This window comes from Sylvia atricapilla, chromosome 11 (assembly GCF_009819655.1).
Source record: "Sylvia atricapilla isolate bSylAtr1 chromosome 11, bSylAtr1.pri, whole genome shotgun sequence".
Lineage (NCBI taxonomy): Eukaryota > Metazoa > Chordata > Aves > Passeriformes > Sylviidae > Sylvia > Sylvia atricapilla.
The window spans coordinates 9492694-9513149 of NC_089150.1; the positions used below are offsets into that span (position 1 = coordinate 9492694).

Here is a 20456-nt window from a genome sequence, read left to right on the forward strand (position 1 = left end):
GGAGATGGCCTGTCCTGGGGCAGCTCCACTGGCCAGAGAGATCTGCCAGCAGCTCTGCCCTCCAACACCAGCATTTCAATGCTGCCCAGCATCCCCCGCTTCCTCGGGCACCCACAGCCTCGCTTCCCCAGCACCTTTCAGCAGCGATCAGGGCACTCCTGCAACAGTGCAGAGCCCCCCCCTCACCCATCCTCAGCAGAGCCCCTGAGCTCCAGGGGCAGCCTCTCATGTCTGGCCAGCCCTGCTTGGACTGACTTCCGTGCGCACAGCAGGCAGCCAGCACTTTCCCGAACATCCTTAGTGAGCAGAGAATTACTTAACTACTTCCCTTCTCGAGGAATGGGCTCCAGCACAACACTGGAGCAGCTCTCTGCCCCGGGCCGCAGTCCCACCACCATTAGTGCTGGGTCAGTGCACTGACAGCCCCGTGGCACAAACTGGATCCAGATCGCAAAACGTGGAACAATGGTGCTTCTGTTGAATTAGCTGGCCAGAGGGTCCCAGCTGCAGAGGGCAGATTCAGAGAGAAGCTGGAGGGTGGGCAGGCAGGCTGAGGCTGGCAGAGCACCTTGCCAGCACAGTGCCACCCTGCATGTTTCTAGGAACCAACCAGGAATGTGGATTTATCCCAGTTCAGCACCAGTGACACACATCCAGGGTACTTCCCTCCCCAAACCAGGCAATCCTTAATGGAGTTTGAGCAATGCCAAACTTTCCTGGGAGAACGGGGGAGAAGAGCTGGGGGTGTAGTCTGCAACCGAGCGTGCCCCATGCAGCACACAGCAGCTGGGCACACAGGAAACACCATTCCATGGAGCTGACACAGGTCAGGGAGCAGGAGCCCAGGGAGGAGCAGTCTGTCATAGCCTAAAGAAAAGCTGGACACATTGGGTGGTTCTGAGCACCATTTTACTGAAGGGCTGGACACCTGCTAGGAATTCATAACAAAAAGTTCACTTCATTTAAGAAAAAAGACAGTCTATTTTTTGTTCCATTCCTTTCCAAAGAGTGGAATAATACTAATGCTGTCTTTTCATTAAGCAATGCCATTCCAAAATATACAACATTGAGTGTGGAACAGCCCAGCTTCATATTAACATTAAATATTATTAGAACTTCAGAAACATTCTACACAAACAAATGAAACGGTAAAAAGTTCACTCAAGAACAAGATGGTCGTTTGTAAAATCATCATACAAAGTTTGTTACTCGCCCTCCTGCATGTTGCAGTTGCTGCTCCCCAGCTGTTGCTTGTGATGCCCAAGCACCAGGGAATGCCAGAGCGGAGCTCGTGGTGCCGGTCTCAGCCAGAGCAGGTTGGTCATGCTGCGGTGTGGAGATGGCGCTCATGGAAATGCTGGCCAGCAGAGAGCAGTGCAAGAGCCGGGCAGTGCCCACCCAGAGCCCCTGTGTCACCCAGAGCAGCTGCCGTGTGTCTGGTCAGGAAATGCTACTCCTCAGAGAGCTGCACCAGGACCCAGGAGGAGGGAGGGCATCATATGGTGCCGATAATCATTTTGTCCCAATCCAGGCCTGGGCAGTGTGGTGGAGCAGGGGCAGGAAGGGAGGTATTTCTGGGGGTAGCTTTGCAGCACCTTCTCTTTTAAAACAGCACCATGTGCCTGACTGTATCTGTGCGAATCACCAGACAGGCACAGGAGCTGCTTGTAGCCACAGGAACACAGGAACAGAAAGGGCTAATTAAGACAATAAGGAAAGAGTCCCAGACAATAATAAGGCCTTTAAGGGACTCCCTGGGGAAGGTATTTCAGAGGCCACATGAGCAGCAGATTATGAGTCCAGTGAATGATGGAAATGAAGGGTTGGGAGGGGGTGCCTGCTCCATAAGGACTCCCGCTCACCTGCAGCACCAGTGTCTGTGTACTGCTGCTAGGCAGGGCAGGAGAAGCTTTGTGGCCAGGCAGGGATGGAAGGAAGACAGTCCTGCAGAATGCCACAGCCTTGGCTCCTCTGTTTGCACATCTTCTGCAGTAGACACAGAAGCTATAGGCTGCTGGCTGTCCAGGTGCTGCTGGCATCTTTAGCTTTCCCTACTCCCAGCTTCTCGCTTTTTCACCAGATTTCCTTGGTGCTCCTAACCAAAGGGAGGGATCTGGCCTCAGCACCATGGCTTTGGAGGCAGCTGCTGGCCAACCTACAAGTTCCAGCAGTGTCACACCTACAGACAAGCTTCATGCCACACTCAGGGATGACCTGGTGACAAAGGCTGGCCTCTCATGTCTTCTGGAACAAGATTCGTCTGAGGCACCTGGCACCTTCCTAACAGCACCCAGCTTCAGGAGGAACAGGCTGTAAGGAGAGGGAAACCCTATCATGGTGCTCTCTAGCAGAGACCTGAATGTGAGGGCTCAGGAGCATCCTGGCCTGCTGTGCTCTCCACAGGTTGTGCCAGCCCACCCAGCTGTCAAAGCTGAGGGCTGCAGCATTGTCAGGAAGGTGCCAGATACCCCAAAACTGCTGTCCTCTCTGTGGGCCACCTCAGCTCCTGGAAGGCCACCCCCCTCTGAGCACAGCAGCAAAGAGACCAGTGCCATTTTGAAGACTGAAAAAGAAACTGTCACTTCCACATAAACCAACCAGCCCGACTGAGCAGCCAGTGCTCCCCAGCTCTGCACTGACCTTGTCAACCACGGCCAAAAAAAGGATCCTCCCATGGAAACCTGCCTTCCTGCCTGGGAAGCTGCCCAGCTCAAGTCACACTGCCCAGCTGGAGCTGAGAGACAAACCTGCTCTCCATAAGCAGGAATCCCTTGAGCCATGGCCAAAGGCCCAGCTCCTAGACAGGGCAGGGATCTTGGATCCAAAGGGGAAGAACTGCTGGGGTGGCTGAACCCCCCACATGCTGGCAAGTTCTTGCCATGAACAAAGCACAAGTCACAATTAAAAGGGCACAAACTCTGTGCTCAATTCCAAAACCTAGAGCCTCCCAGCCCCTCTTGCCACAGCTGGAGCTGGGGTGGAGAAATGCTCCTGGTGTACCAAGGGGGTCTGCAGGACAGGCCGCAAAACACAGGCAGCTGTGGAGCAGGACCATGGAGCCATGTGCACAGCCATCACCCATCTGTGCCGTTCTGCTGCCAATTCCCCTGCCATGTTCTTAGCTGATAACTGGCTGAACTCCATGCAAAGAAGCACCAGGCAAGGGGGGGATCTCAGCCCACTAACCCTAGCCCTGTTAGTATGAACTAGTCTGAGAGCTGTCCAGTGAGGTGAGCACCCCAGAGAGCACATCTCCTTCACACACTGAAATACCACTTGTGGGCTGCCTAGCGGGAGTAACAAATAAATCCCTTCTTATTTTGCAGAAATTATTAATTAATAACTAATTAAATTAAGAAAGTGCTTAAGAAATTCTGTACAAGGATTGCTCTAGCAGCTGGCTCTGGGGGGGGGGGGGTGCAAATAATTTAGCAGCAGCAGCAGCAACACGCTACATGGCTTACAGGGAAGAGGCTGAGGAGAAACTTCTACAGCCATAAGCAGTGGCAGATGGTGAAATCTGATCACAGTGGACAGGAGCTTCAGAACATTTCTACCAATTAACATTGTGATTTCAACTGGTATCTGATGTCAGCTTCCCCTTCAGCTGCCTGCTGGACAAGTTACTCTCCCCATGGACCTTGCTGACGGACATCTGAAGCATGCAGGAAGCTCAAGGACCTTGTCGGGTGGAGGGGAAGCATAAACTGCTTCTTGGCAGCTGAATAAAAGGAGAAATTATTTCCAAAAAATCAGTTGGAAGAACAGCCCTTTGACCGCTAGACGAATTGTTTCTAGAAGTGACAGTGGCACAAATCCATGCGTTAAAAGCATTCCTAAGAGAGTCTCCAAAGCTCTAGGCTGTCACAGTGCCCAGAACAACACAGGCCAGGTTAGGCACTTGGATGAATTCAGAGTGACTAATACGGGAACAGGTCTGAACAAGGTGCATACCACATGCTCAGCAGAGACCACAGCACTCCGGGCAATGCATTTCTATGGGCCCTGCCAGTTACTGTTGCACAGATCCCTGGAAGTGTTACTCAGCTGCCAGAGAACACCACAGGATGGAAGAAACCTGTGGAGGAGACCTCTGGTTAGATCAGGTCTTAGGTGGCTCTGGTTTGATCAAACCCCTCAAGTTCCCTAAAAAGCAGAGAGCTCTGGTTTGATCAAACCCTTCAACTTCCCTAAAGAGCAGAGAGCAGCATGCATACAGAGCCCCTCTGCAGCCTCATGCACATCAGTGTTACATGCCCAGGACACCAGGAGCATCCACACTTGGGCATGAGTCGAAGGACAGTGGAGTCAACCTGTGCCAGACTGAGGCACCCCCTCTGCCAAGCAGCAGATGCTGGCATTGGCACAGAGGCTGTAAAGCCCCTCTCTAACAACCTGCAACCCTTTCAGTCAAGTTCCTGAAGCACCTGCAAGAGGAAGAAGAGACAACAGGAGGGCAGAGAATGGAGGTCCAGCACAGCCCTGTTGCTCAGGGCCCTGTGGTCTGTTAGAGATGCGCAGGAGAGCTGACAGAGATGGGACTGGTGATGGGCAAGTCCCTGAGCACACACCTATGGAGTGCTCACTTCCCTGGCAGGAGTCTTACCTGGAAACCAAAGGGTTTCCAAAATTTGTTTCTCCCTGTGGAGCAGAAAACCTTTTGCTGGTAGCCTGGGAAGGACACAGGGAAAACTGTCATCACCAAACCTGCAGAGAACACAGTTCAGTGCTGGGAAAGGCATGACAGCACTAAGGCTGGATGCTGTGCTGGATGTGTTAAGAAACAGTACAAGTCAAGTCCTTGACTGGCAGAGACCCAAGCTGTGAAAGACAAGAGGTGATGGAAGAGAGTGGGGAGGGAGGCAGCAGTGCATCTGGGGGAAGACATACAGCAATGAGGACGGATGTGGCCTGGTAAGTTTGCCTCAGGTGCTCAGCTTCCAGCTCAGGCTGGAGCAAAAGCGACCTCGACCTGGATTCAGCCTTGTTGATGCACACTGTTTTTCCCAGCGGAGGCCACGTGCTCTGCTGGGACGTCTGTGCTGCATAAGGAGGCTCCAAAGACAGATCTCAGTGCCCTTATAAGGGTCTGGGAACGGGGAAGCTTCTGAGCAGCCTGACAGCAATACTGCAGGCAGGAGTTCAGAGCCCTCCTCGGGAAACAGCCCAACAGAGAAACACCACTGCAGGACTTCCAAGACCTGGCATTTGAGAGCGTGGGAATGAGAAAGGTCTGAAGGAGTGGGAACAAAAGGAACAAAGCAATTTTTGGCCAGTTGACAGTGATGGAGAGCCCCTGTTCATCCAGCATCAGGTCAGGACAGGGAACTCTCTGCCAGGGCATTTTAAAACACAGAAGCAGAAGAATGTATTTCCTCCTCTGCAGCAGCCAAGCAGTGGCATTCACAGGTCAGTCTCAAACACTGCAAGTTATGATCTCTGACAGCAACTCAGATTGGACTTCCCTGTGGTCATCCCTTCAGCCAATGTCCACAGAGATTACTAGGTCAGACAACTGGTATTTTGAGCTGGTGAGAGAATGAGTGGATTACACTACTGCTACAGAGATCTGAGCATATAGCAGCATACAGAGCCAGGCCCATGCCCAGCCCAATGCCTCTTCCTTTCCCTAGGATGTTGGAGTCCAGGACATCCCCTTGGATGGCCTGGGACCTGAGGAAAGGAGTTTGAGCCCTGGACAGGGGGGTGTGGAGACGGTCGAGGGGGCTCAGAGACCTTGGCACAGAGCCCAGGAAGACACCGGGTTTGATTTTAATCCATGGGAAAAGCTTTCAACATTGCAGAAGTAATTACAAACTTCCAGGATGTGAAAATTGTAGTTTAGCACAGTAGATGATGTAGAATTTAATAGTTTTAGAATTTTTAGAATACAAGTAAATGGGGACAAGATGGTTGAATTTGGGTGGTACCTTATGTACTTCTTCTTCCTCGTCCTCCATTTTTGGGGCAGTGATGGCACAAAGTAGTTAGAGTGGATTGGACCGAAGTAGAATGTCACTTCTGGTGTGGGCGCTGGGCATTGGCACAAAATAGTAAATAACTAGTACGTAATTATCTGTATAAATGTTAGGGGACATCCCATCTGTGGGGCAGTCGCCTCGTGTCCCAGCTGCTGTCCAGACCTCAGCTGGGAGCAGAGAAAATTTTGAGATACCAAATAATAAACAACACGAGAAACCTGAAAACAAACCTTGAGGACTCTGCTTTTTTACACGGATGCGACTCGGGGCTTTTTAGAGGGCCAAGGACTTTAAACCACCTAAAGCTCAGGTGAAGAAACACCCCCGACATAGGACACCAGGTTGTTCCTTCCAGGTGACAGCAGCAGCACTAACTACTCCAGGGAGGAGTTTCTCCTGGGATTAGTACATCCCTCCCTGTGGAGCGCAGAGCCATGTTCCTGTCCAACAGCATGCCCCCAGTGAGGGAGGTGACAGCAGCCATCTGCAGCGGTTCTGCAGTGCCTCCTGGGGACAGCAGAGCCTGCACTCCTTCCACACAGAGCTCTCACACCTGCCACACACCTTCTCACAACATCCCTGACAGCACAGCAAGGCTGCCACCCACCACAGTACAGTGCCCATCTCCTCTCCTACTGCTTCACCCCCACAAATCACAGAAAGCAACTCTATGTTTAAGCGCTGGTTTATGTCCTCCCAGATTTTTTGCTTTTCTGCTTTAACTCAGGCTCAAGTATCCCACAGAGCACTGGGACTGGCAGGATGTAGCTAATACATTCAAACACAGCCTGTGTTTCTGTTGTGATTTAACTCCAGCCAAAACCAACAGTCCTCTCTACCGGCACTGGTCCTGGAACACGCAGCAACAGCAAAGCAGTTACATTGTAGTCAGGACACTACACAATTCCCGCTAACAATTCCAGCCCTTTGGCTCTAACAGTCACAGTTCCTGATCCATAGCTTGCACCTGGGGTATAGGAGAGCAGAGTAATGCTGGGTACTGGGGAGGAATCCTCTTCAGAGGCAAATCTCTACCATGAGTTCAAAACTTCTGCTACCCACAAAGGGAGGAGGCACCTAAAGATGCCAGACAGACTTGCAGCCCTGTGAAACTCCCCTCACTGTTATGCAGAGGTAATACCAAAAACAGGATTAAAAGTACCACCTGGTAATTCTTCATATTGTTTGGCATTCTGGAGACAAGCAAGTGGCTATAACGCTGCTGCCTCTGAGCTGCTCAAGGGAGCCCAGGACAGACTGTCACAACACTGAACCACAAAGGAATCCTGGCACCTTTAAACAAAAGACAAGCTTACAGGAAAGAGGAACAAAAGCTATCAAACCCAATCCCAAAGGGATGGAGGAAGTCCCACAGTTCCTGGGCCATACGTATGTATATGGATATATAGATATATAGATTATAAAGTTATAAAATTTGATCAAAATAAAACCAGTAAATGTACAGCTTGGAAAAGAGCAATATCACAGTGCATCAATGTAATGAGAAAGTCCTGTGTCCTCCCCTGCACAAGAGCACAGCCTTCCACGTTCAGGGAGTGTGGTGGGAAGTGAGCTCTCTGGCCTGCTCTGCTTGATGCTGGCCAGAGTCACCATCTCGCACTCCCAAACAGGGGTTTGGATTTCTGCAGCCAGTTCTGCACAGCAGGGGCAGACAGGCAGGAACAGCACGAGAATGGGCTGCTCTGTCTGCAGGTTAGTGGGCATATTGGCATCACAGACACAGAGTCACTCCTAAACCTCTCTGCACTCTGGTGCCAGGCTTGTATTTACTTACTTACAAAAGAAAGTGACAAAGTGAAGAAATTCAGGGGACGCTACAAGAATGGGATAAAGGCTGAATTTGGATCACAGGGGATAGGTTGACCCTAAGAATCTTCTGTGCTTTCCTCCTCACTTCATCATCAGAGGAAGAGTTGCCCACCTTGATGGTCCGGAATTTCAGCAGGTTCAAAGTGCTCTGAGCCTGTCGAGTTTTCTTTCCAACAGGAATGGTATTTGCTTTTTTCCCCTGTGGTGCTTCTTTTGCCTCTGTAGCTCTTCTCTTCTTCTGCCCAGTGTTGTCCTGATAAGTGCTGCTGTCCTTCCACTCTGTTTTTCCCACTAGAGCTTCCTTATCTTTGATTTTCAAGGTCTTGGGCTGTGGTGCTGTGCTGCAGTCCTGGGACGAGCTGCCTGTGACTCTCCCGTTGAGAACTCCGGAGGCTTTGCAGGCGTTGCTCTCCTGCAGCACTCCACCCTTTGGTCCCTTTAGAAGGTTTAAAGCGCAGGTGGCAGAATCTGGTGCTTTTTTAACAGAACGCTTGTACCCCTTGCCTTCAGTTATTTTAGTGCTCTTGCTTGAAGAAAACTGCCTTGGTGGACTTGAAGTCTTGAGGAGTTTAAGGTCTGAGGGAGAGATCCCAAGACACCCTTGTGTGTACTTGGACTCCAAACAGGACGTTGCGGTTTTCAGTGGCACCAGGGCTTCCAGAACCACTGACAGTCTCACAGCTGGATACACGTCAGGATACATGCTCGTAGGGAAGCCCACTGCTGCTGCCTTGGATGTGCCAGATCCCGTCTGCTTCAAGGAGCTCAAGAGGAGATTCGTGGAATCCCCTTTGGAGACTGGCTGACTGGATAGCTCTTTCAAAGAGCTCACTGGAATGCTGGTGGGCAAAGGGGCCACTTTTCCCACTGAGTTCCTGGCTGGACTCTGAGTGGGCTCAGTGGTGCTGGCACAGTTGCACTGTTTGTTTTCTTCCATCTGACTCGGTGTGACTGCCGTGCACGAGCTATACCCGTACACATCCTTACTCCTCAGAATCGTGGGCTGGTAGCCCTCCTCCTTCAGGCCTTGGATGAAGGCCACTAGCTGGGTCTCTGTGTCCGAAAGGTCCTTGGACATTGGGTTGAAGACTCGGAGGGCTTCCTCCAGCACTTTCTGTCCTGCAGAGGAAATTCTTGACCAGGAATGGACAGCTTTTTCTTCCTCATTGTTCACTGCAATATTCATGGCATTAGGAAAGCAGGTGCTTCAAAAAGGTCCAAATTACTGGAAAAACAACCCTTGATGCCTCGAAAGGAGAAAAAAGACAGTTAGCATACAGCAACTGAAATCACCCAAGTTTCTAATATGGGACCTGAAACCATTAAGCCCAGGTGTGGCTGGTCGCAAACATTATGTCAGATTCTGGGCTCAACCCAGGATAGAAGCATCAACAAGAAAATCCTGTCACTCATCTACCTCTGAAATAAAACTAAAACATCTCTCACAAAAATATCTTCCAATCTAAACAAAAATTTCAGGAAATCCCATCCAAGCCACCCCAAGATGAAGGACTCCAAAGATTAATTCAGCAAAATCTGCAGCTTATTTCCAGTTTGAGTTTGACCCACCCCAGCTTTGGATAAACAGATATCATTTTCCCTAGGAAGAACTGAACCCTCACTGAACCCTTTCCCTGCGCACACACCACGAGCGGCACCATCAAGCCACCTCAACACTAAGAAATGCCTAAGCACTTCAACTGCATCCCAGTACCACCTTCAATTTCTCAGCTTCTTAACTGATGCTGCTCAAAAATTGATTGTCTCTGCCAAAGCTGCAGCTTCCTCCTGGAGACCTGGCAGCAGGGCTGGAGGCTGTTCCAGTTGTGCTTCATTAATGCTGAATGCTGTGGCAAGGCAGCACTGCTCCTTGCTGTTCCCTTGTTTGAACAACGGTCCACAACTTGCTGTCACAGCAAACTGGTGTTGATCCAAGGACACTTGCTGCCAAGTGAGGAGGAAGCAGGAAATTCAAGCAGGGCTGCATGAAGGAAACACACATCACCAGGGCCAAGTGTACAAAGGCCTGAGGGACAACACTGGGATCACACTCAGGGCGCTGCGCAGCTGCCTGCCCGGCATAAAAGCATCAATTATTGCTTTCAGTAAAAAATAGGCACTAAAGGGCAATCCAGGCAGAACTTAAAGGGCAGTCCAGGCAGGACTTTAGGAAGTACCCGGGAGAACTCTGATGCTGGTGGCCTCACAGCTCCACAGCTGAATGCTAGACTGACGAGGCATAGAATCTCTAGCTTTACTGATACCTCTCAAAATAATAAGATTCAGTTAAAAACCCTGATCAGGGTAATGCAGGAGGCGTCAAGAAACAGCTTTGGAGAGGGCAGCGCACAGGCAAAAAAACTGATGGAGAAGTTAGCACCTGAGCAGACAGAACAAGGAACTGCTCATGTCCCATGTTCCCCCCAGAACTCTGGTCTCACCACAGAACAGGAGCAGAGCCTGTGCTGCCGCCAGCTGCACAAGCAGGGAAGAGACACAAGCCAAGAGCAGCCACAGAAGGGAAAGCACAGGTCAGTGGGGGAGTAAGAACCTCCACATGACAGACTAATCTCAGTCAAGTGCTCTGCAGACGTCATAGCCAAAGAGGGATTTGGAGCAGGATAATACAGTTGTTCAGAGGCAGGCGGGGGATCTCCCACAAAGGAGGGGAGGCAGCAGGGAAGTGATCCCACAGTGTCTCAGCGAGCTTCAACCAGCCAGCAGTGAGAGTCACCACCTCCAAAGTGACCAAGCAGAGCCAGGCACAGAAAAACCAGAGAGGGTGTAATGTTAATTTTGATCTGGTAGTGAGGCAGAGACCAACGAAGAAGCACAAGTAACAACATAGGCTCAACAGGCTGCAAAATGGATCATCTTCAGAACGCAGCAAGCCCAGGAGCAGCTGGGACATCTAAAGAGGTGTTCTGGCTGTGACATTTAATGAGAACAGGACTTTGCAACACCCATCCGCTTGGTCCTATTTGATGCAGTGCCAGCTGTACTGGAGGAAACACAGCCCCGAGCAGACGCACCCCCATACAGCCTGTCCTCCCGACATCAGGTTCCCTCATGTGACACACTAGTGGTGGCCGGGCGCCTACGGGAACACAGCACTCCCGGCACGGTGCAAGCACAGCACCGGAAGGGCGATGCTAGCACGGGTAAAGAGGCCCGGCTGTCCGAGCATGGAAAGGGCTCTCCGGGTGCACCGCAGGGGAAAAGCGCTTGCCAGCAGGGCCGAGACGCCGGGTTGGGGCAGCCTGTAGAGCTGGAGGCCGGTGCGCAGTCCCAAGGAGGGCTCGACGGGGCCGCCAGGTCCTCGCTCAGCCTGTCCTTTTGGGCCGCCCCTCGGCGCCGGCGATGCCCCTTCCCGAGGGCTCGTCCCTCGCTTCCGCGGCAGCCTCCCCAAGGCTCGGCCCGCCGGCCGGAGGGACGCCGGGGTGGGCAGGCCGCCTGGGCCGGGCCCTCCCCGGAGGGCTACGGGAGGTGATTGGTGCAGACTGGGGGTGCGGCACCCGCGCTCGGCCCGCTCCGGCTCTCGGGACCGGAGGGGCGGGGGCCGGGGCGGGGCCCTCAGCGCCACGGCTCCGCCTCCAGCGCCGCAAGGCCGCCCCAGGGGGCGGCTCGGCAGCGCCCTCGCCCGGGAGCCGGTGTGGGGCCCGGGCCCGCCGGCCCCAACCTACCGGCTGCCGCCAGACCCTCGCCCGCCGCTGCGCCGCACCCGCCGCTCCAACATGTCCGCCCGCGGGGCGCCGGAAGCGCCGCCCGCTTCCGCTTCCTGTCCCTTCCCGCGGCCGCGGTCACGCCCACAGTCACGGCCCCGCGCCCCGCCCCCGCGGTGTCCACGGCAACGGCGGCGCGGGCCGCCCCGGGCCAGCAGGGGGCGCCGCCGGCGGAAGCGGTGCGGGCGGAAGCGGCGCCGTCACCAGGTAACGGGGTCGGTGTCGGGGCGATGAGCGGCGGGGTCGGGCGACAGCGGCGCCTGGTTCTGCACGTGGACCTCAACAACACGGTGGTGGTGGCGGACACGGTAACGGGACAGGCCCCGCGAGCAGCGCTCAACACCTTTCTCAGCACCGTCACCTGGGGCCGCGTCGGGGCCTCCGGTGAGCGTCGGGGCCGGGGGTACGGGGTACCCGGTGTGGCGGTGGCGGGGACTGAGCACGTTCTTCTCTTCTAGGCGAGTGGGAGTGGGTGAGCGACCTCCCATCCCTGCGTTCCCCGTGCCCCGGCGCCCTCAGCTACTACAGCCGCCACGGCCGGGACCCCGCCTTCACCGAGGCCGGCCCGGGCCGGCGCTTCCGCGACCTCCACGCTCGTCACCTGCGGCTGCTGGAGTGGCCGGGCCGGCCGCAGGACGCCTTGTCGGTGCCAGGGGAGCCCGGCAAACGCTACCACCTGATCCTGCCCTCCTTCTTCCGCCTCCTGGACACGCTGCACCGGGATGGCAGGGCCTTCGCCGTTGTCTTCAGGACCTTCGGCAGCGACCTGCCCCGTGCTCTGCAGGCCGTCAGCAGCGCTCTGGACGGGCAGCACCCCCAGTTCCCTGCCCTGAAGGATGTGGCGGTGAGTGGCGCCCTGAAGGTCCGTCGTGATGGGGAAGGGCAGCCAGATGGTCCCACGGAGCCCCCCCCACGTCAGACTGCTCTCCAACTGCTTGGCCAGACTGCCTTTAAAAGCTTCTCTGGATGAAGCTGCTAGCTGTGGGGGAGCATGTGTGTGCAGATCCTATGTGGAATGCTCTCTTGGGGTATCCCGTGTTGCATAGAGCATGCCTTCTCCCGAGGAGGGGCTGCTGCAGCAGAGCAGGGCTCCCTGGCCCAGAGCTGATTAGAGCTGCGCTCTCCTCCCACTGGCAGCACACTGAGCAGGAGCGTTGGGAATGAGCTTTAGAAGAGGCTTTAGTTATTCCTTGGAGTGTTTTCATGTTGCAGAGATTCAAAGGGGGGCAATGTGCAGCTAGGAGGTCGTTCCTTTCCATCCCTGGGGAGGGGATGATTTTTGGTTGGATGCATTGCATGCCTCCTCTTCTCATCTTCCCAGCACCATCCTCCCACACTCACACCTCCCTGATGCTTGGTGTCTCTGCCAGTGCATGAAACAACCTGTCTGCTTTGGAAACTTTTCCTTCCCCGTTTTCTGTGGTCCTGCAGCTCCCTGTAGATCTTAGCCCTGGCCAGATACGCTGCAGCAAGCGAGAGGTGGTGTTAACACGGGGAGCAGAGCGTCTGGCTACCCGGGAAGACAGAAGAAAGCTTTACAACTACTTCAGCTCCTTTGAGGGAATTGGAGGCTTCCAAGACCACTTTGACTGGTGAGAAAGAGGGCATCAAGGAAGTGGATTGGGCATTATCTTCTTTCCTTTGATTCTCTTAGTTTCTGGGATAGCGCCTAGTTTTGAAGCCTTTATATTGTTGGGGTCCCTATCACTTAGGCACTCCTCATTTTGCCTGTGGCCAGTCTGATGGGACTCTCACACCTTTCCTGAGGTCCCCATTCCCTGGGATACCTTCTTCTTTTCTCCAAAGACCCCCTGATTTGTCACCTTGATGCAAAATGCCTCAATCCTAGGAGGCTGTGGGCAGCAGGACAGGACATTCTCCGTCCTGCTTCCCTGGCTCAGAGTAGTACAGTTCCCTGGGCCTGTAGTACAGGCTGCCATTACCTGGAAGGTGTCACCCTCTCCCTCCCCTGACTGTTCATTCTCCCACTTACTGTTTCAGGTGGGCCAGAAATCAGTTCTCTTCCCAGGGTGGGAAGCCCCTGTGGATAGACCCCCATGATCCTGACATCCACCACATCTTCATTGATGACAACATCCGGCTGGATGATGGGGACACCATTGTTCACCCCCAGGTAGGTGGCTGAAGGCCCCTCTGGCACCAGCAGCCTGCACTAGGGGTGTCCCTGGCAAGGTCAGACATGTTTTGTTCCCTTTGCATGAGGCTGCAAAGGAGGGTCAAGGCATAGCCGTGGTGTCACTGCATCCTGTGCCACCAGTGTTGGTGGCAGCGATGCACAGAGAGGGTGAAGTCAGCAATGCACAGCAGGTGCTGGCTGCCTCTGCTCCCCACTGAGTCAGCCCTGCACCTGGAGGCAGCAGCAATGATATCAGGGCTGTCAGTCCCATCACCCATCTGAATGAAAGGGCAGTGTTTGTGGGGAGCACACTTGGGAAAAAAAATGTTTATGCAGACAACTGTGCCTGGCCGTTAGACAGCTGTCAATGCTCAAACAAGAGCTGCAGGTCCACTGCTGATCCTCAACCACTGCCTGTTTCCATCCATGTGTATTCGGTGCACGGGGATAAACACTGCAGCCAGTGAATTGTCTGCAGTGTTTGCCAGGCAGCCCAGGAATGGCAAGGGTGAGATGCTCATTGGATATTCCTTTCCATACAAGCTCTCTCAGCTTACACATTTATAGCTGGTGGCAGGAATTGATATTGACTGGACAGACCTGTTAGGACTAGGCTCTGGTCTGTGCCATGCCTGGTTGAGGGGAGCCTCTGCAATGGCTACTGCATGCAGATCTGCAGCAGCAGTGTGGCTCACACTGCTCCACTTGCTATGTTTCAGCCTCAGGCTATTTGTCTGATCAAGGAGTTCCTCCTTTGGCACTGGTAGCCTGCGCAGCTGGTCAGTCAGGCTGCTCTGCTGATCTCATGGCAGCCATGCAGCCAGCCCTGAGGCTGCTCCCACGCTGGATCACACAGGTAGGATTCAGTTAGGGTATCAGCAGACCACATGGGAAGTCAGCCATGCATCTTCCCAGCAGGGCTCATCATCACTGCTGGGGCCTTGCTGTCCTGCAACCAGGATCAGTAGGTGGAATTCCATTCTCTCCTCCTCTTGCATTCTCTCAGCAACTCTGCAGGGCTGTCCCCATGTCAGTGATGGTGACAGAGCAGCACTAGGAGTGAAACAGATTTCCAGGTGGCTTTAAGCAGGCCATGGTGAAGACCAGAAGGTGAAGTCCCTGTTCTGTCCTGTGGCAGCTAAAGGAGGCGGCTCTGTTGGCAGAGATTTGCCTGGAGTCAGCTGTTCCTCAGAGTTGTTTTCTTCCAGCTGCATGGTGTGGCCTGTTTCTTTAAGGGAGCACCATGTACATGTGTGACTTGCTGTTTCAGAGTCAAAGGCACTTTCTGGGAGAGGGGGAAATCACAAGAAACTTCACCTTCTGCTGTTGCAGTGTAGATAGGATCACCTTGCCTTCTGCCCCTGACACACAGCCAGCCAGCATGGTGGTGCCTGGCTGAGGGGAGGGCAGAGTGCACCACGGGGCACACAATACCAACAGTGTATTGCTGCCAGGCTCTGCTCTCTCTGCAGGTGTTCTCAGAGCAGGGCAGCAGCAGTCCCAGGAGTGTGCCCACCTCAGAGCTGTACAACATTTGCCTGGTGCAAACCAATTTGCTGGAGGCCATTGCTGATGAGGACTATTTCCTGCGCTGTGTAAGGAGGTGCGAGGAGAACTACGACCGCTACCTGGCTTGCATGGAGAAGGACCCCCCAAGCCAGCAGTGGGATGGACAGTGATACCACCTCATGGGGCTGAGTGGCTCCAGACTGGGACACCACCTGCTTCCTGCTGCATGCAGGCAAAGTCCCAGGCAGTCTCCTGCTTCAAGCTGTTACCTCTCCAATGTGCAATGTGGGTGTTCAGTCCTATCAGGAGCTTCCATGAGCAAACACAAGCATTCTGGGAACTTGTGCGAAGGGATTCTTGGAGGAAATGGTTTTCAATTCTTCGGCAGCATTGCCTGTGGTGCGCACTTCTGTGTGAGGGCTGGACCGTCCTCCAGCATTCACCAGGCAGGTCCCTTCCACCATACTGTGATGCAGGCAGCCTCGCAGCGTTCACACCTCCCTTCCTGCTCCTGCAGTGATGGCTGGTGCAGAGCAGGTGCTAGGATGAGTGCAGTGTTATCAGCAGCATCCCCAGGTGGCATTTGTGGTGTGGTGTTCTCGGCAGATGCCTTGTCACTTCTGTCTGTTTTTAAAGCAAACCTTTTTAGCTCATTTCTGTGTGAGTTTCCTGCCTGCCCTTGGCTCTGCCTGTGCTGGTGGGTGGGAAGTGCCTTTCCCAGCGTGTTCATTTGCCTGGCTCAGCCAAGTGGAGACAAAAGTGTTGGTGGAGGGTTTGAGACCCATGTGCACCTTTCCTGACGCTTCTGAGAGATCCCAGCAAGGTTGTGCTCAGAGTAGGGCTGAGCTTATGTTCTGTCCCTGCAGTGGTGACAGGACAGGGGTCCTTTCCAGGGTAGGACGATGGGTTTACGACTCCTTGAACACGCCGCTGTGTGGCCCTGGCACCGGCAGCGTGCAACGAGGGAGAGCAGAGCCAGTGTCTCTGCAGTCCTTCTCGCTGCGATGGTTCCTTCCCGGCGAGGTGAACGCGGCAGGGGCACGGCGGGCCGGTGGCACCGGGAGGCCCGGGCGGAGGGGAGCGGGGCACGGCAGGGGGGCCGGGGCGGACGCGGCGCCGCCCCCACCGGCAGCGGGCGGGCCCGAGGCGGGCGGAGGCACGGAACAGCGGAGAGAGCGGCGGAGCGGGCGGAGAGGTGAGCGCGGTTCTGGTCCCAGTCCCTGCCTCTGTCCCGCTCACGGCGGCGGGGCGGTCCGGAGCGGAGCGGGCAGTCTGGGCACGGCGGAGCGGCCGTCCGGGGTTGCGGGCGGGAGTCCGGGGAGCGCCGGGGCGCGGGCGTTGCAGCGTGAGCCCGGGGGTCGCCAGTGCCTGCGAGTGGGCGGGAGCCCAGTGAGTGCCGGCTGCGGGGCAGTGCGCCAGAGCCCCGGGGGTTGCGGACGGGAGTGCGGGCAGCGCCGGCGGTGAGGACGGTGAGCCGAGAGCAGGAACCTGGCGCGGTCTGGATTGTGAACGGGAAGCCGCTGCGGGGTACGGACCCGTGCGATGCGGGTAGAGAGCCCCGGGCGCACGAGTCCCAGTGAGTGCGGGCTGTCTACCAGCAGCACCGCGTAGTGGGAGCCCGGGCTGCGGGAACCTCGGGAACCAAGAGCACTGGTACGTGCGGGCAGAGAACCCCAGGGAGTGGGAGCCCGGAGGGGGGCGGACAGGGGGGAGCCGTGGGGCGCAATCGGGAGCCCGGAGGGGGTGGGCAGGCAGCCCCGGGAGGCAGTGCGGACCCCCGCGGTGCCGGAGCTGTCGCACCGCCAAGGGGAGCTGGCTAGCTGGGGCTGAGAGAGCGGTGGGTGCTCGGGCTCTGACTCGGATGCTCTCCCCGCAGGAGGCCGTGGGCCAGACCAGTGGCGAGCCAGGCCGGATGGGCGGCACGGCAGGGCCAGAGCCCGGGGACCCCCGGGGCGGCTGACCTGGCCCATGGCGGCGGGCGTGGGCGCCTTCGCGTGGGCCACCTTCCCCGCCATGCCCACGCGGCGCGTGTACTGCAGCGCCGCGCACCGCGACGGGCAGCTCTTCGTGCTGGGCGGCTGCGGGGGCGGCGGGCGAGCCCTGGGAACTGCTGAGGTGCTCGACCTCCCAGCCCAGCGCTGGACCACGCTCCCACCACTGCCCACGCCGCGGGCTGGCGCTGCCGCCCTGGCCGTGGGCAAGCAGATCTTGGTTGTGGGCGGTGTGGATGCGGCACAGAGCCCCCTCGCCTCCGTTGAGGTCTACCACGTGGATGAGGGCAAGTGGGAGAAGAAGGCGGCATTGGCTCAGCCCTCCATGGGCATCTCAGCTGTACAGAGAGGTGAGGGATAGGCAAGTGTTGTGACTCTTGCCCAAAGTTTCCTGAGCATCCTTCGAGTCTTGGCACAATGCAGCATTCCAGGGGCCAGGGTTGGTCCCTGTATGTGGTGCCCGTGTCCGCTCCCTGGACAGAGATGCTGTGGCATGGGCCAGGCTGCAGTGTGGTGAGTGGGGCAGAGGAGATGTCAGGACAGTGGTGGGAGCGGGCAGGGGTGCCGGCCGCACTAGAAGCAAGAGCAGGATTTGGCAGTATGTCTGTGTTGCCATGGTGTCTCCAGGGAGATGATACTGCCGAGAATAATTAGAGGATGGCCCTTGTGCTCTTCTCTGTGCCTGATGGATGGGATGGAGAGGGGGGTGAGAGGGTCCCAGTGTGGTCAGGGCATTTCCAGGCTCAAGTCTGGCTGTACTCACTGTCTCCTAGCTGCCCTGGAGCAGTGTCTGGCTGTGGGGCTTGGCAGTACTCATGCTGCCTGCCCCAGAGGGCATGGGGGGCCTCCCAGGCCTTCAATGCTGCCTACAGATCCCCCTGCCTCACTGCTGCCTCTTTTCCAGATGGGGCTGTCTACGCACTTGGGGGAATGGGCGCAGACACCTCACCCCAGGCACTAGTCCGTGTCTATGAGCCGGCAAAGGACCACTGGCAGCCCCTACCCTCCATGCCCACCCCATGTTATGGGGCCTCTGCCTTCCTGCAGGGAAACAAGATCTTCGTCCTCGGTAGGTGCTTCTGGGGCAAACCAAGCATCCCCTATGCCTCTACCCTCATCTTCCTCTGTTCCCAGGCCAAAGAATGACCTGCTGCACCCCAGGATAGCCCCATGCTGCCCAGCACTGCAGCCATCAGGTCCCATCCTGCTTGCTGAGCGCACCAATAGTGCCAGCTTGGGGCACTGGCAGCTATGTCTCCTCTGTGCATAGGAGGCCGGCAAGGCAAGCTGCCTGTCACCGCTTTCGAGGCCTTTGACCTGGAGACAAGGAGCTGGACACGCTACCCCAGTGTGCCCAGCCGTCGCGCCTTCGCTGCCTGTGCCATGGCTGATGGGGTTGTCTTCAGCCTGGGTGGGCTGCAGCAGCCAGGGCCCCACAACTTCTATTCCCGTCCCCATTTTGTCAACACCGTGGAGATGTTTGATCCTGCGCAGGGTGAGCTCCATGTCTCTGGGTGAGGTGGGAGCATCTTCTGTGGGTCCAGGATGACCCTGTGGGTTGGTGAGGGGTGTCTGTGCCTGAGGGACACGATTATCTGGGCTCTAAATGTCAGCCCCTTGCATCCATGGTGAATCCTGCCCTGTGCTTCCTGGTCTCAGGGAGTTATTAACCTGGGGGTGTGCTGGCCTTGGTGTGTAGAGGGCAAAGCTCAGCAGGTGATGCTCACTCCCTCTCATACCCAGGTGTGTGGAGAAAGCCAAGCCGTACCATCCGTATGAAAGAGAAGAGAGCCGACTTCGTGGCTGGATGCCTGGGTGGAAGAGTGGTGGCTGTGGGTGGCCTCGGTAATGCTGGGGGTAGGCATGTGGCCATATTCCCATCCACATTCTTTGTGGCACATCTGCATGGTAGTAGGGAGGTTGGCTGTGCAAAGCTGGGGGTTACTGCAACACTGTCTGCAGCAGCATCTCTCCGTACTCTTGTGAGTGCTGGGGAGACTCTGCTGCCCCACTGGCTGACCCACTGTGGCCCCTGCCCCTTTCACCCCCCAGTCAGGCTTTTCCCAGCTCATGTGCAGCATGCTGGGGCTCACACAACCCATGGTGGCTCAGCTCTGCTCTGCAGGGTTGCAGTGCTGCATCCCTCTCCCGAGAGAGCTGGGGAAAGGTTAGTGCTGTCACTCAGCAGAGGGGATACAGCAGGAAGGGCTGCCTGGGGAGCCTGGTGCCAGCCACAGCACCCTGCAGTGGTGCTAGTCACAGCACCCCCAGCACCCTGCAGTGAGGGCTGCCAGACCCCCAAGATTGCTGTGGGAATAGGGAATGGTGCTGGCTGCTTCCCTGCATTGTGGCATTGCTCCTGAGTCCTACTGCAGCTGGAACTGCCCTCCCTTATCCCTGCAGAGTGCTGGCACAGGGAGGGGGAGAGGGTGAGGAGTAGCTGAGGGGGCAGAGCCAGCAGGTGTGGCATTAGTGCCAGCAGCCATCCCTATGGGGACTCTGCTAATCCTCTTGTGCCCCCACTAATTGCCTCTGGGATCTCAAAGCCTGTGCAGCTCAGGGCTCCTGTTGAGAAATCAAAGGGATGTGCAGAGGGAAAGGCAGAGCCTGGGGTAGGGGGCAGGGAGTTACACAGGGGCTGATGTTGTTCTGTCTTCCACAGGGAACCAGTCCTGCCCACTGGACTCAGTGGAAGGGTTCAGCCTCTCACAGAAAAAGTGGGAGCCGCTGCCCCCCATGCCCACTGGCCGCTGCTCCTGCTCCAGCTGCCCAACGCCCAGTCTGCTCTTCGTCATCGGCGGTGTGGCCCAGGGTCCCAGCGGTGCTGTTGAGGCTCTGTGCCTGCGTGATGTGCCCTGAGTGGGACCCCGGGGACCAGCCCTGGCCAAGCACCAAGTGCCTGAAGACGGGGACAGGGTGTGTGAGCACCCATGTGTTCACCCAGGGTGACCTGGCTCCAAGAAACCTCTGTCCTGTGATGCCAGGCACCAGAGCATCTGCGGTTTTGGGAACTCCCAGCTCCTGCAGCGCTGTGGCAATGAAGTCCAGGGCAAACTCCTGCCTGGTGGGATGGCCATCACCAGCAGTGTGGAGGGAGCAGCAGTGGCAAGACTGCTGCTGGCCTCACTGCCCTGTCTGGCCCCATCTGTGCCACGGCGTATCCGTGCCGTGTGTGTAGCAGTGAGTGCTGTGTCGTCGTAGACCCAGTCAGTGTCTCATGTAGCACAGAGGTGCCCTGTAGCTCAGTGCCTGGGAGGTGATGTAGCACCTCAAATAAAGGAAACAT

The 20456-nt window shown here is 56.2% G+C and overlaps 3 protein-coding genes across 7 annotated transcripts; 2 read left to right on the plus strand and 1 right to left on the minus strand.

Moving 5' to 3' along the window:
- Window positions 1–892: 892 nt before the first annotated feature.
- CCDC71 (coiled-coil domain containing 71) lies at window positions 893–11481 on the minus strand. Of its 2 annotated transcripts, none has more exons than XM_066326586.1 (2): window positions 7924–11481; window positions 893–1436 (listed from the first exon to the last, which is right to left on the minus strand). In XM_066326586.1, the coding sequence occupies exons 1-2, from the start codon at window positions 8995–8997 to the stop codon at window positions 1413–1415; spliced, it is 1098 nt and encodes a 365-aa protein (XP_066182683.1). In that variant the 5' UTR covers window positions 8998–11481; the 3' UTR covers window positions 893–1412. The 2 variants fall into 2 exon arrangements, with proteins under 2 accessions (XP_066182683.1, XP_066182682.1); XM_066326585.1 differs by having other exon boundaries at window positions 893–5629; window positions 6311–11479.
- A 198-nt stretch (window positions 11482–11679) lies between these two features.
- LOC136365892 (uncharacterized) lies at window positions 11680–15832 on the plus strand. Of its 2 annotated transcripts, XR_010744434.1 has the most exons (6): window positions 11680–11917; window positions 11992–12377; window positions 12965–13125; window positions 13535–13667; window positions 14390–14526; window positions 15143–15274. XR_010744434.1 is itself a non-coding variant. In XM_066326587.1 (5 exons), exons 1-5 carry the CDS (start codon window positions 11764–11766, stop codon window positions 15347–15349), a joined length of 1041 nt encoding a protein of 346 aa, XP_066182684.1. In that variant the 5' UTR covers window positions 11688–11763; the 3' UTR covers window positions 15350–15832. The 2 variants fall into 2 exon arrangements, 1 of the variants encoding a protein (XP_066182684.1); XM_066326587.1 differs by lacking the exon at window positions 14390–14526 and having other exon boundaries at window positions 11688–11917; window positions 15143–15832.
- Window positions 15786–20165, plus strand: KLHDC8B (kelch domain containing 8B). Of its 3 annotated transcripts, none has more exons than XM_066326581.1 (6): window positions 15786–16374; window positions 17056–17520; window positions 18075–18239; window positions 18441–18665; window positions 18914–19027; window positions 19833–20165. In XM_066326581.1, the coding sequence occupies exons 1-6, from the start codon at window positions 15786–15788 to the stop codon at window positions 20027–20029; spliced, it is 1755 nt and encodes a 584-aa protein (XP_066182678.1). In that variant the 3' UTR covers window positions 20030–20165. The 3 variants fall into 3 exon arrangements, with proteins under 3 accessions (XP_066182678.1, XP_066182679.1, XP_066182680.1); XM_066326582.1 differs by having other exon boundaries at window positions 18914–19015; XM_066326583.1 differs by lacking the exon at window positions 15786–16374 and adding an exon at window positions 16616–16832.
- Window positions 20166–20456: the final 291 nt, after the last annotated feature.